This window comes from Oryzias melastigma, linkage group LG18, assembly GCF_002922805.2.
Source record: "Oryzias melastigma strain HK-1 linkage group LG18, ASM292280v2, whole genome shotgun sequence".
In the NCBI taxonomy this organism is placed as follows: Eukaryota; Metazoa; Chordata; class Actinopteri; order Beloniformes; family Adrianichthyidae; genus Oryzias; species Oryzias melastigma.
The window spans coordinates 23369988-23384785 of NC_050529.1; the positions used below are offsets into that span (position 1 = coordinate 23369988).

Below are 14798 nucleotides of genomic sequence, written 5' to 3' on the forward strand. Positions count from 1 at the left end.
CACATTTTTTGACGAGCCGCGAGCAGCAAATTCCCCGCGCGGGGCACGTGAATTTGACACACAAATCGCCCTTGGTGCTTCATGGCTCTTCCTCCGCCCAGCTGATTGAAGGAGGGAATGAATGATAGACAGAGGCACTGGACTGCCCGCCGATGTCCCGCCTCCAGAGTCATATACCTCACTGTGATTGGTTCATTCAGCTCTGCACACAGCAACTGTCATTCATATCAGCCTTGCGGGCCGCAGGAACAGTAATCTTTTATATGAAGACGCGGGCCGCAAATCATCATCCTGCGGGCCGCAGATGGCCCGCGGGCCGCGAGTTTGAGACCCCTGGTTTAGCTACAAAAACATGATCACATTTGTAAATAGCGGTGTTTTATTGTGAAAAATTGGTTATACTTTGAAAATAAACTGGATTTTCTCATGTATGTTGCTATAACTTCCTGCCAGAATTGACGCGGATCACTCACTCACAAAATAGACCAGACGGCGAAACGATCCGCCGCACGGTGCGAGCCTTCCACTAGGGACGGCAGCGCTCTGCGTCTGGTGTGAACCATACAGGTTAACAAGGGCGCCGAATGGAAGCGGCCTCCGTCCCGCTGTGCTTCGTGGCCCCTCCGTGTCCAGTGTGAACCGGACATTAAATATTCTTAATCGAAGAAACTTTTCAATCCAAATCCTGAACAATTTTTTTTTCTCCAATTACTTCAGACCTGGGAAAAGCTGTTCTGGGTCAGAGACTTAATAAAACAGTTGGCTGGAGCCTATTCCTCCTCCAGCACTCATGTCTGAACCTCCCCGGAGGAGACGCAGCCTTCCACGTTTCAGAACATTAATGACCAGCAACTTCATTACATCAGGCAAGGTGGGAGTTAGAGAGTGATTACCGAATTCTCTTAAAGCTGTAATGAAATATGAACGAGCTTCAAGGAATGATAAAAGTCAGAAGTAAGACGGGAAGATGAGTGAGACAGAAGGAAGGAGTAGGAGGAGGAAAAGTTGGGCTGAAGTGCTGACACAAGTTAAACGAGAAGAAGATAAGCCGAGGATCTCCGTATAGAGGAAGAGCAAAGACATGCAGGGGGGAGCGAGCCTTAACAAAAGAAGGCAGGAAGTCAGGCGGAAATTTTGTGGTGCAAAGGAAAATATGAGAATGGATGAATATAGTCAAAAATGTCTAGATATGGAAATGGGATGTGTCGTTGAAAGTTAGAACCGGAGTTTTGAAAGAGAACCCAGTTTGACGAGAGCTGACACGACGAGTGCAAAAGGAGGCGAGAACAAGGTGTTCACAGGAGAAAATCGGCTGAGAAACCAAAACACAGGAATTACAGAACACAAAAAGGGATGTGTGAACCTTGTGAAACGCTCAGGAGCTTTAAGGTGAAGTGGTTTTTGGATCAAAGCAGCCAAATTTAACAGAGCATGTGGGGTTTGTCTTCTCATGAGTCACACAATCCCTTTGAAAAGTGATGAGCACTCACATCCTGCACCAAGGAAACATTGAGTAACCGGTTCTGCACTTCATCTAGTGTGGCAAGTATGTAAAAAATGTAAAAGAAATACATTTAACAATTTTTATTTGGATCCAGTACGACGAACCAATTGGTACACTTGTTTTGGGCAGTTACTGGTTCCCAGTGGTCTTTTAACAATGATTGTCCTTTTTAGTTAAAATCGTTATCCAGGACTTTGGTCCAATTCGAACTCTTTTTGGAGGGCTAAATGCAGCGGTAGGGAGAAGGGAAGAATTCAGATTGGGCCATAGTTTCTGCAGAGTGGGAGGAGTCTGATTCGGGATATATGATTTGTTGGAGCAAGCCTGCCCCTAATCCCCATCAACCATCTGTTTACACTCTCCCCCTAGCCTACAGCCCTTCACAGCCCCAAACTAACTTTAGCGCAGCAACAAAAACGGTGAACATCATTTTTATCCAGCCGTACAGTTTAGATCCAGATTTCAGCTCGGACAAGGAAAACAAAGAGCAGCGGCAATTGTATTTTCTTTGTAACAAATTATCTCTTTTTAAATGTCATTTTTTCATCTGCTTGTGGTTCACAACTATTTGAATAAAGAAATACTCAGAAATGCAACTTTAAGCTTAATCTTCTTTACATCCATCATCAGACAAATGAACCAAGAAAATGTAAAAAATATACCACTTTCATTGAAGTGGGTCTTAAAACAAGACGGACCAGGATGTAGACAAGACGGTGCCTAAACACAACATTAAACTCATCATTAGCCGGAAGCGGAAATGTGGAAACTGTGGAAACGCATGCTGTCTAACCCCGACCCTAACCCTAACCTTAAACTGGTTCCGGTGTTTTTCTAAAGGAAGGATATGGATCTCCAGGCCTCGAGGGCCACATTCCTGCATGTTTTCCAACATACTCTGCTCTGGCATGTTTCCATTGGCTGGACACACCTCCACCAGGTAATCAGTCATGAGTAGGTCCAGGATATCTGGAAATCATGCAGACACAACGGCCCTGGAGGCCCCACTACGGTCCCACTTAGGGCTGGGTATCATAATAATTTCCAGAAACGATTCCATTCAATTCACAAGAGCCTGGATTGATTCAATTCTGATTTTTTTTCTTTTTTTCTTTTTTTTTTTGAGTTTACGCATGCCCCACGACGGACTGGCGACCTGTCCAGGGTGTACCCCGCCTTCGCCCATCAGTGGCCGGGATAGGCTCCGGCGCCCCGCAACCCCGAAAGGGATGAAGCGGTTAAGACGATGGATGGATGGATGGAGTTTACGCGTTTATACACATTTGTTTAGAAATACATACAAAAATCTACAATCTAATATAAATATATCTATATTAATCTGATCCAGTTCACATACTGTAAATGTATCAGTGAAATAATCAGATTGTTAATATCATCCAGAGTTACATTGATTCTCTAAAGGAGAAGTTCTAACTAAAATGTTCAGATCATTAACATTGGAAACATTGTTCTGCTTCTCTTGGAGGACGTTTCAGTTTGGACACTAGGTGGCGATCACACTATAGAATTACACCTTAGACTTAAAAACATATTTCCTAAAAAGAGTTTGAAAATTCATGTCAGTGAGTTTATAAAGATGTTGATTTAGAATGTATGTTTAGGTCGACCAAGCGTTAGCATTAGCCGTCCTATGGGAAATTCCATTAAACATTGGCATCAAGCTAGCAGACTTTAGCTTTATGTGCTAAATCAATGTATATTTTATGAATGGATTATTGATCTATGGAGTTAAAATCTATTCATATTGATTAATAGATTTTATCAATGCAGCTCTAGTCCCGCTACCGTAATTGCACTTTACACTTTACAGTCTGTTGCACTGTTTTCTGCTGCCACGTCCTCTACCTTAAAACATCTGAAAGCTGCTATGCTAACTGAGCTACAGCCACACAAGTATGTTTGATGGTGAAGTAACCACCTTGACTTTCAAATATGGACACATTAAACACACAGAAATATGTCAAAAAAGATGTTTGTTAACACACTTTTCCAAAATGACTTTTGTTTAAAAGAAGCAAAAGAACTGTTAAGACTCGTCTGGAATTAGCCTTTTTGTGTTTTTTTGAGTTACAAATCTGTTAATGATTATGTGATTAATTTACTGGACCAAATCACCAACGTTGATGATGTGGTTCAGATTTTTACTTCAGAAATCTCAACTCTGAGATACAAAGATGTTTTTAGTCCAAGTTCAATTCTCCATTCCAAAAGACAAAACAGAGCTCAGAGCGTTGTGCACGTGACTAATGCAACAGAAGCCACACAGCGATATAAGTTGGAGCGTCTTACCTTCCTTGCAGTACTTCCCCTTGAAGCGTGTGTGGGAGCAGTCGCAGTGAACTTCTCCAAACTGAATAGAGCAAAAGCCTCCGTTGAAGCATGGGTTCTGTTTGGTGCAGAGGTACTCCAGGTCGTTCTGAATGCCCTGGCTATTTAGCAAAGTGGGAGGCATCTCTCCCACCTTCAAGTTGGATATCAAGCCTTGAAAGGGGGGCTCGTACTTTACTGTGCTGGACGTTAGCGCAGAGAGACGGACATCAGGTGGGATTCCACCAACAAACAGGTCGCTGACCACAGCCATCTCCTTCCTCTTCGACCTGACCTCGGCCACTTTCATCTCGCCGTCCACCATGAGCATTGTTTCCCGCAAGTTTCGTGTGAGTAAGACCATGTGCCAGTGGTCGTCATTCACGCTCGTCTCCATGTGCAAGATGGCTGGCTCGGCACAGTGGATGGCAAAGCGCAACTGGAGCCGTCCGTCCGCAATTAACAGTTCCAGGAAGTCGCAGTTCCCACCGTCGTCCAAGTACAGCACCAACGCTTGGCTGATGTTGGTCTTCAGACTGAAGCTAAGCTCGCCCATGGATCCAGCCTCCCAGCGCCCGTATCTTGCAAACTGGCCAGGTGCCCCCCCAAACTCCAGCATTTTCACTGTGGTGAGCACACTGAAAAGGGCCAGAGGCCACAGGGGCCAGCACAGGAATCTTGATTCTCTCGTCATGCTAAGTGCTAAAAATGTCCTGTTTCTTCAAGATGCTGAGAAGAAAAAGGCCTTCAGTAATTACAGATGAATATATCTTAAGTAAATAACTCCACTGGGGTAAAAGACATCCGATGAAGGAATAAACTCCAGACAAAGCTCTACAATCTTTTTTTTTTTTGAGTAAGCACTTCAGTTTTCAGCTCTCCAACACTTATCCTGACTCCCTCATAGGTCTCCCATCAGTCAGAGCCTCTGCGACAGAGTCAGAAGAGTAAATGATGGGGGTGGGGAGCGTGGGATTGTTTTCCACTTGGTCTTTCCTGGAAAAAATTCACTTCAATTTCCTGGAATTCTACCCTGCTGCCCAAAGCTTGGATGGCGTTCTTTGAGAGAAATGTGAGCAGCAGCGAGGGGAGTTGGAGCAGCTGATCTGGTGAGAATCAGAACTTTCTTGAGTCAGCTGGAACACGCATCATTTCATCACGAACCCATTCTCCTCCTCAGCGTGGGCGTGGACTCTGTGGTCATACTGGCAATCTGGAAGAGCAGGAAAAAATGAAAACTGTATTAATAGTGACACATTTCAAATATACTTTCTTTTTTAAAAACACTTTTACAATGGGTTGGTACTAGAACCTGCAATCGATTAAAAAAAACTAAGTAATTAATCGCAAAGTTGGAAAAAGTAATTGCGATTAATTGCCATTGATGTTTTTTTTTTTTTTAATAGTAAATGGCGTATACATATATGGCGCTTTACTACCTTCCTTGAAGGCCTAAAGCGCTTTACAGTCACCGACCCATTCACAAACACATTCACACACTTATTTGACAGCCTATTATTATCTGCAAATAATCATGATATAAAATCACATGCAAAATTTTACATTTAGAACGTTTATTTTTAACCTTTTGGAACCTATAGGTCCTAAAACTCAGTTTTGTCTTGAATTTTCTGTATTTTCAATTTGAAAGACTACCTGCTGCTTTTTTGGGATCGTTTTAATCAGTACAACCTGTCCTATGTGACACTACCTCTATTTTGTCATTTTTCATCTTATATTCAGACACTGGACACAAAATCATGCAAAAACAGAAAATTTGATTCATTTTGCTGTGGAAACCACAAAAATGTTTAACAAACTGTTTTTACAACATAGAATGAATGTTTTAGGTGTCATTTTATAAAAAAAAAACAACAACAAGAAAAACATTTGTCAACAACTAATCATTGCGATCTATTTGACATTTTTCATGGAATTCTGCTTTTTTCTGCTTTTTCTTATTTTCTCATACATTTTCTTTATTGTGTTTGTGAAAAATAATAAAACATTTTTTGGGATAATTTGGATCCAGCTGGTCAGCTCGACTAGAATCTGCACAGGTGGGGGTGCGTCTGTCCATTCTGAACCGCTCGCCTTCCGCGACGTTGGTGGGCGGGACTTTCACGGAGAACTGCGGAGTTTCCTAAAGTCTTAGGCAATGCTGGTGCTTGTTATTGTGGAAAATTCATATCGGTCCCCATCCCAAAATACAATAATGGTCAGTTTCCTCATTGGATTTCTCACAGCAGACAGCTCTGTTAGGCTCCGCCCCTCATAGCAGGTGCACTCCTGCTTCATTACAGCCGTCAGATTAACGTTCTTCCTCTGCCTTTTCCCTAAAAACTTTAATTTAATAAAATCTCAACCACAGAATGTAAGACAAAAGTTTTCTTTAGATGGAGTTTTATCACGCTGATCTCACAGCTGCACAGCAGGACGCCTGAAGACGTCAACACATTAACGCTTTAATTATGTTCTATTATTCACACGCATTAATGCGACAACTTTCACAGCCCTAGTTGGTACATTTAATTTAAAAATGACATTTGGTTTTGAAAATCCTAATTACTGTTTTTAAAATGTGATTTTTTTAAGACATGTAAAAAGATAATACAAATAACAGTGTTCATCTTAGGGCCTGAAGCATCAATTTAAGCCAAGCACAAACAGTATCAGCAGCAGTGAAGTCAATAAAACAGACTTTTTGGCATCTATATTTTTTGCAAATGAGCCCTTCACTTCGCTAACACACTACAGACATGCATATGCAAGGCCACACATCATTAGCTCAGAAGCAATTCAAAGTGGAGTGCCTTAGAGTCAACTGCTTGGTAAAAAGCTGATCTTGACCCTCGAGCTCGACCTTATGCCCAGACATTTATTCTTAAGTGAAATTTCATTTTCAGCAGACAGTGTACATTTAGATAGGCTAAACGTCCTTATGCTGCTCGGTGTTATCCAGCATTGCTCAAGTGTACCGACTGCACTCGGGTCATGGTACAAGTACATCAAGGAATAAGAAAGAGATGATTTATAACCGCAATCTCAAAGGGCAAAAGCTCACCACTGATGGAGGAAGATTAGGGAGATGGAGGAGAGCGATAAGGCAACGAAAAAGAAAAAGGAGGAACAATAACATCAGGCCATGGTGATATAAAATATTGCTCATTTTGGTAAAATGTTAAATTAAGCCAAAGCTAACATGTTTATGAAAAGTGTGACATGTCCTAAATGACTTACTACAACTTGTATTTTCTTCTGGCACAAAAAAAAAAAACTGTAATAAATTGAAATACAACTTATATTCTTTAAATTCCTTCTGCTAAAACAGTGATAAAAACAACCTTCAGTGGTTTGATCAGTAATAAAGTAATTAGAACACAAGTGTATTATGTTTAATTTCTTAGAGAACAGTAGATTATTGGCATGTAACAGATCACAAAACTCTCGGTTTGGATCATATCACGGTTTCAGGGTCACAGTTCGGGTCATTTTTTGGATCCGCAGCACCTGTGTGGCCCGAACCATGGCTAGTGATCCGTACGGATCCATGACCCGTTACACCCCTACTAGGTTCAGTAGCCCCTCCCCCCTGGCCTTCCAAACAGGAAATGCCCACTAATGAGGTCTAAATCCCATAGACTTCTATGTAAGGGATAATACCCGACGAAGTGTGCATTATGAGAAATTAACGCACTTCACGGAGGCAACCGTCCTCCGCTTCGCGTCGGACGGTTTAGGCCTCCGCGTCGTGCGTTAATTTCTCATAATGCACTCTTCGGAGGGTATTATCCCGCTTATACCATGGTCATTTACAAAATAAATAAACATTTAATCAATATTTAGTACTTTATTCTTGTTATTTCTTTGGTTTAGCTCATTTTTTCACAAAAAAGCGGACCATTTGATCCGTGATGCGGTTTGTTGTCACGGTGACATGGAACACGGCATGAAGCTGGAAGCCGTTACAGACCTCAGCTGCAGCGGTAAAGTGTCGCTGTTTTGAAAGAAAGACCCGGACAAATTAAGATATTTTTCTTCTTTTTCTGACGTTAATCCTTCAGTGAGCAGCTAGAACATATTCAGCTTCTGTCTGTGTTTCATTTCACGGCAGGTTCGTTCTTCTGAGCTGCTCTAAAATGAGAAACTCCCTCTTGTGGTGAAACAGAAGACCACACCTTTCATGTCGAGTGGTGTTTTATTAGAAGGAGAATAACTAATTTGTCAATATTAATTTACCTTACAAAAGGAGAGGAATATAAATGCTGGTCGCTACAATAAGTTGAATAAAGCATCAGTTCAGAGAGAAAGTTCATCCATTACTGCTTGTTTTGTCCAGACAATGAAGGAAAATGTGTTTTAAAGAAGCCTGCGCAGTGATATCGAACGTTTGGTCTGTGTGACCGGAACTTCTTTTTTAGGTGTGCGTTATAACTGTGCATTATCACTTTTTAATGCACACCCAGCAGCCAATCAGAATCGAGTATTCACCCAGACCATGGTATAAAGAGAAATAAACAACCATTACTGTCATTCCATTGGTCAGAATAACAATTCTTGCTCTGATTCATTTTTAAATATCATAAACCTTACTTTTTTCTGTGGCATATGTTAATTAAGTTATAAACTGGCCAATCAGAAGCCTCAATAAAAGTAGGTGGACACGTTGAACGTTTAAAATGTTTGACTGACAGATTTTTGTGTATTCCATTTTCAATTGGTCAGGGTGTGGATTTCATCCAAGGTCACTCCTGATTGGTGAGATACAAACAAAGACTTTGACCAGTTGGGATCATGAGGCTCCAACATGGCCGTGCCCATAATGTTAAAGGGTTACTAAATTGACTACATTTTATTAGAGCCGAAAACAAGCCATTTTCTGTGGTCGATGACGAACTCTCTCGGTTCAGTTCCCACTAGGACTGCCAGGTATCACCAATATTTCCCCAAATGTATTCACTTTTCACTTTTGATTCATTCAATACTATTCAGTTTTAATGTTTGTACTGTTTCATACATTGAGATGTTGTATTTATAACAAAAATACTAAAGTCATCTTTAAATTCTTAAACTCATTTTTAAGATTTATATCTATCAAAAAAATGTTCCAGAACCTGATACAGTTCACACACTTTAACACTTATTTGTGAAATTATCACATTAACACAATAATATGGTCTGTCAAGGCCTTCTGTTTTGACAAACCATGTCTCAACAAATCTCTCAAACCAGAAGTGTTGTTTTTATTTGGCAGAAAAGCAAATGGATAAAGATCGATCTCAAGTTTTATAGATCGATTATTTGTTTACTGGACTCAGATCGATTCAGATCGATTCTTTAGACCCAGCCCTAGTTCTTACATGCAGTCAAACCCTTTAACACCAGAGCGCTCAGTCCAGTGTTGACATTTTTTTTAAATAACTAACTCTTTAACCGTCAATGTCCATTTTTTCAATGAATTGCAAAGCATAGAAAAGCAGCTTTTTGCTGACATATAACCCTATGTAGTAGAAGTAGTGGATTCTCCACGTCACAATGCGTTGGAATAATGAAAGTTGCGTAAACGGCTAAAGAGTTATGGTGTTTCGAAGAATGTGGATGATTTGTGTTGTATCTCCAGTATTAAAAAGCCAAAGAAACGTTAGATCTGTATAGTAAAAGTGCAAATGAAAATGTCACTTTAAAGTTTTGTTCTGAGACCAAGACCAAGCTGAACATGGCGTTAATGAAAGAAAGAATACGGCGCAAAGTTCTTATTTGAACATGCTTTCACTAAATCTCAGGTCGGGATCTGATCTGCTGCTTGTTTTGGCTGCAACATGAACTAAATGACAGATTTAGGGCTTAAAACACAACACGCAAATCAAACTTTTTTTATGGCACTTTTTTCCAAAAAGTGCTAAACTATGATTCCAAGTGGGTCTAAAATGGAGCCTTGAGGGACCCCGCAGATAATTTCAAAGACCTTTGAGTAGCATGAATCCATAATTACATAAAATCTACGATCTGTGAGGAATAGGAATAAACCCACTTCAGATCAGTGCCAAAGATGCCCCAAACTCTCAGTCTGTTGAGCAAAATATTGTGATCTACTGAATCAAAATGTAAGATCCAGTAGTACCAGGACTGAGAGTTTCTGACAGTCCAAGTTACATCTAATATCATTTACTATTTTAACCAGGGCTGTCTCTGTGATGTGTCTAGTGCCAACGTGCCCCTCCATCTTTAGATGGGACCATCTGAGTGACCAGCTCATTTAGGGACCATCTTGTTAAAGGGAAACATTGATTCATTGCTATGATGAGATTTACTTTTCATGCACTTTTATGCAGGCCGTATTATTTACACATATAGATCACTTTGTATGTCAAAGATGTGCTAATGGTGAAAGAAAATGTAACATTTTCAGTGATGCTGCGTTGGCCAAACGTTGATCAGAAATCTAGTTTGTTGAATGGACCGTAAAATCGTCCATGTATCACTGGAGACGCGCAGTCAAAGCATGACTCATTAACTTGCACTGATGGGAGAGTAACACGAACGCCAGCCTTTTTTTTTTTAGAGGGAAGAATTAGGCAATCAATAATATCCACTACATTTAACTGCATGGAAAAGAGGATACTGCAATACACAACATTAATGGGTCACATTTGATCATCTAAAAAAGCACAGATGAAATGAATCTGAAGACAGTTGCTGCTTTATGCAACTTGCTGGAAGTAAAACTGATTTTCCACTAATTAATGTGTTTAGTTGACATAGGAATTGAAATAATGTTTAAGCCATTTTATGCTAACTGAGAAACTGTTTCAAATGCATTCATAATTTAACCTACAGCTATATGAGAAAAAATGCTGAAAAAGAAGAGGCAGACATAGATTTAAGCCATAACAGAAAGAAAAAATAAACATTTATAAGGCTCAGTTATATGAAATACATTGCTTCATAATGATGACTTTCTTTTAAAACAAAAATCAACTCACACCTGTATTTTGATTTCATATATAAAGTTGAAAATCAAGCTAACCATTACGGCCTCCAGACTTAGGAGAAAATCAAGGATTTCAAATGGGAAGTTGTCCATATTCCAAACTGTGTAGATATCACACCTAAAACCATCCATCCATCCATCTTCTTGACCGCTTCTTCCCTTTCGGGGTCGCGGGGGTGCCGGAGCCTATCCCGGCCACTGATGGGCGAAGGCGGGGTACACCCTGGACAGGTCTCCAGTCTGTCTCAGGGCCTCAATCACACACACATTCACTCTCACATTCACACCTAGGGGCAATTTAGAGTCACCAACTAACCTATGAAGCATGTTTTTGGACGGTGGGAGGAAGCCGGAGTCCCCGGTGAAAACCCACGCATGCACGGGGAGAACATGCAAACTCCACACAGAAAGGTCCCAGCCGGGATTTGAACCGGGGCCTTCTCGCTGTGAGGCAAGAGCGCTAACCACTGCGCCAGTAAACATAGGTTGTCCTTTAGCCGACCACTAGAGGGCGCTGCACCTGAGTATAGGAATTTGCTACTGATGGTGGCAGAAGTGTCGTCCAAAACAAACATGGATGGGATTTGATTGTTTTCCTCTTAAACTTTAACATTTTTCTTATAGACATAAAAAGATTAGTATTCTTGCATTTTTTCATTTATTTATTTATTTTTTTAGCTAAACTTGGCAGATTTGTTCTGAAATGTCAGACTTTTCTCCGAAAAGTGCGACTTATACTCCAGAGCAACTTATATACGGTTTTCTTTTTCTTCTTCTTGATTTGCCTTTTTTTGCTCTTGTGATTTATACTCCGGAAAATATGGTAACTCGTCACAGATTAAATATATTTTTTTTTCTTAATCAAGGGCACAACTTGAAATCAGATGCAATGCTTTTGTCCAATTTTAAATATTTGCTTTTTCCTATCAATAAAGTACAAAAAAAGAACGACATTTTTTAAACGCTGGTATTTTTAGAAAATATTTTTTTTAAGTGGTGGGTCCAGCCCTTTTACAATCTTTACTTTGCAACAGATATTAAAATAGGTAAATAAAATGTTTTACATTTATATATTCGTTTCCATCATCAATACTAGCACTGGGTCACGATACAATGCGATGGTTCATGATATCGAGGATATCATGATACTGCGATAATTCATAAAAAATAAATAAATAAATAAATAAATAAAAATCATCCCTCTACCACGATTTCATCTATTTTCTAACATGCAGCTCTCAGATAATCATATCTAGTCTGAATAATTTACCAGGCAACAGCTCAAAGAAGAGTTAAGTTTGGTTCATTTCTCTTCATGCAGCAACCTTTTATTTCAACGTTAATTTGATAAAACATGTTAACTAATAAAAATTACTGAGACAGATATTACAGATTTCACAGGACAAAAACCCCAGACAAAAAATAATAAAAGTGTTAAATATTTACACATGCAAATTGTATTTTTTAATGTGTGCTAATACAAAGACGCACATGTGTTCCTAAGCCCTACATCAAAACAAACAGCCACTAACAGTATATTTAAGTCAAGCAGGAGCCATTAATCCTGGCCTTTGAGAGGCTCACCAGTGCACCATCAGTCAGCATAAAGCTGCTGCCGCCACCGCTGTGCGCTAATTAAGCAGAGCAGCATGCAGAGCCACTCTTAATGTTCCTGGTCAAGAAGGAAAACATGGATTTAAAATAGAGGAACCGCGGAAAGAAAAGGAAATTCTAATATTAATTGTACTAAAGTTACTGCATCTCTTTTTGCAGTGTGATTAATTATGAAGAACTTTGAAGGTCATAAAAAGAAAATCATTTGCATTGCCAACATTGATGTTATTAACATCAAGCAAATGATTATTTCTGAGTGGCACCTTTGTGTGATCGGGACATATTTAACCTAAAAAAAGCCTTAAAATGCGGGGCAGATGGAGCTAAATCACAATCTATTCCATCTTCAAATACGTCAGTCTGAAATTACAGCCTGTGGTTTAATGATCTTGGTATCTCACTGGTCTGACAGCTTAGGATCAGTGGGGAACCCTTAAAGAGGCCTAAAATAAAACAAATTAATAACTAGTGTTATGACTCAACGTTAGGAAGAAAATAGAGCTCATAGAACCCCAAATCAGGGTTCCTACACGTTTCTTCAAGTTAAATTTAGGACCTTTTTAAGACCTTGCATAAGAAAAATTAAGACCAATTTCTCAGCCTAAATCCCAGCTCCATGAATAAAGAAAAAACAGAATCCATGTCAGGAACAGAGCAACATAGTCAATTACATTTTAAATTTCAGTACTTAAATTAGCATTACTAGACTACAGAAAACCTTCGTTACTCACTTTTTGGTGCAGTGAAACCATTGATGACTAATAAAACAAATTTGAGTCAACGGTTTGCTCTGATGTTGTCTTTTGGTTAAATTAAACAAAACAGAAACTCGTAACAATAATAATAATAAATAAATAAATACATTTTTAAAAAGAGTTCTGAAGCATGTGCGCTAATCCAGAGTTTGAGATTGGTCAAAGTAAGACGAAGAAACTATGAACAGGCATCCAGGAACTGGAGATATTTGAATATTTTAATTTTTTGAAAATAAAGGCAATTATTGATTGGATTGTTTTACTAAAGAACTTTATAAATGCAGGAATGCTCCACCTTTCTCATTTTTCTTCTCTCGTACATCTTCATCCTCACTTGCAATCTTCCTCTTAAACAATCTTCCCTGCATTGTTCTTTTTTCAAGGACTTTTACAAATAAAAAATAATTTATTTGGTGCATGTTTCACTTTTACTATTGCCTTATTACTTTATCTTGAACTTTAAATCATAATTGTGGTCAGAAACTGTATGATTCATGTATTGTGTTTTTGTTTTATTTTTGTCCCATTGCAAACTAACCAAAAACCAAATCAACTTTCAACTTGCAGAGAAAATATGCCAACTTGACTGTGAATGAATTGAGCGTCCCCAGAGAACAAATCAAACGTACCCTATACAACACACATGCTCAGTGGATGGATGGAAGAATACGATTAGTATACGACGCACATGCTCAGTGTTTTTGTTTAGGGAAGAGACAGAATTGGCGGTTAGCGTCAGAGGAGAGAGAGACGTAAATCCCATTTCGTAGCGATGATCAGACTCTAAAACCACAGAGATGCCATAAAAAAAAAAAAATTTGGACCAGAAAAGTTTTATAGAAAGAGTTTTAAACAGCACCATTTTTAAGACCAAAAAAATAAGAATATAATCTTCTTTAAATGCTTTTTAAGATCTTATTTCCAAATGTTCAAATTCAAGGCTTTTAAGACTAAAAGTATCAAAAGGAAGTTGGAACATTCCTTGTCTCCTGTTGATCAACTAAAACCACTTTTTTGATATTCAATTCCTGCAAGTGACCAGCTTTGACTGACAGTACTGAGCCTCAGCGATAAATATATATAATAATATAATAATAAAACTGATCAAAGAAGCAAATCTTGTCAAAAGCCATACGATCCTATGACTATTCCCTCATTTATCGCTGAGGTTATGTTCTAAAATTAGGTGTTTCTCAAACAGGCGTGAACATTTTAACACTTTTTTCTTTTGCTTAAACTCTCAAACTTTCACAGAAAAATAAGTCCAGTATTATAGAATGAAAGTAAAGATCTGATCGCGATCAAAGATTGATGTAGATGTGACAAACTGAACACATTCTGTACAGGAGACAACACAGGGGAGATTATTGACAATGTCTACAGCCAATTAGGATGCAGAACAATGTGTGTGTGTTTTTTTTTTAAATGTAACATTTGTAGAAAAAAAAAAGTACTTCACTAAAGCGGCTCGTTGCTTCTTTTACTTTTAAAGCATGAAGAGAACAGCAGTTAGTGCTCCAGGCTAAGACCAACAGGCCAACATCTCTTTTTTTAATTCATAATGTAGCCAAAAATGAGGTATTTTTGGCAACAAGTGTCTTATAGA

The 14798-nt window shown here is 39.1% G+C and overlaps 1 protein-coding gene across 7 annotated transcripts in view; it reads right to left on the reverse strand.

Annotated features, from left to right (window-relative positions):
* The window catches only part of nrxn2b (neurexin 2b), an 802710-nt gene that overhangs the window by 704237 nt on the left and 83675 nt on the right, over positions 1-14798 (reverse strand). For all 7 annotated transcript variants that reach the window (XM_024287560.2, XM_024287559.2, XM_024287558.2 and 4 more), the window contains exon 2: positions 3815-5045. In XM_024287560.2, the coding sequence (XP_024143328.1) occupies positions 3815-4526 (712 nt within the window). In that variant the 5' untranslated portion in view covers positions 4527-5045. The remainder of the gene's footprint in view (positions 1-3814; positions 5046-14798) is intronic.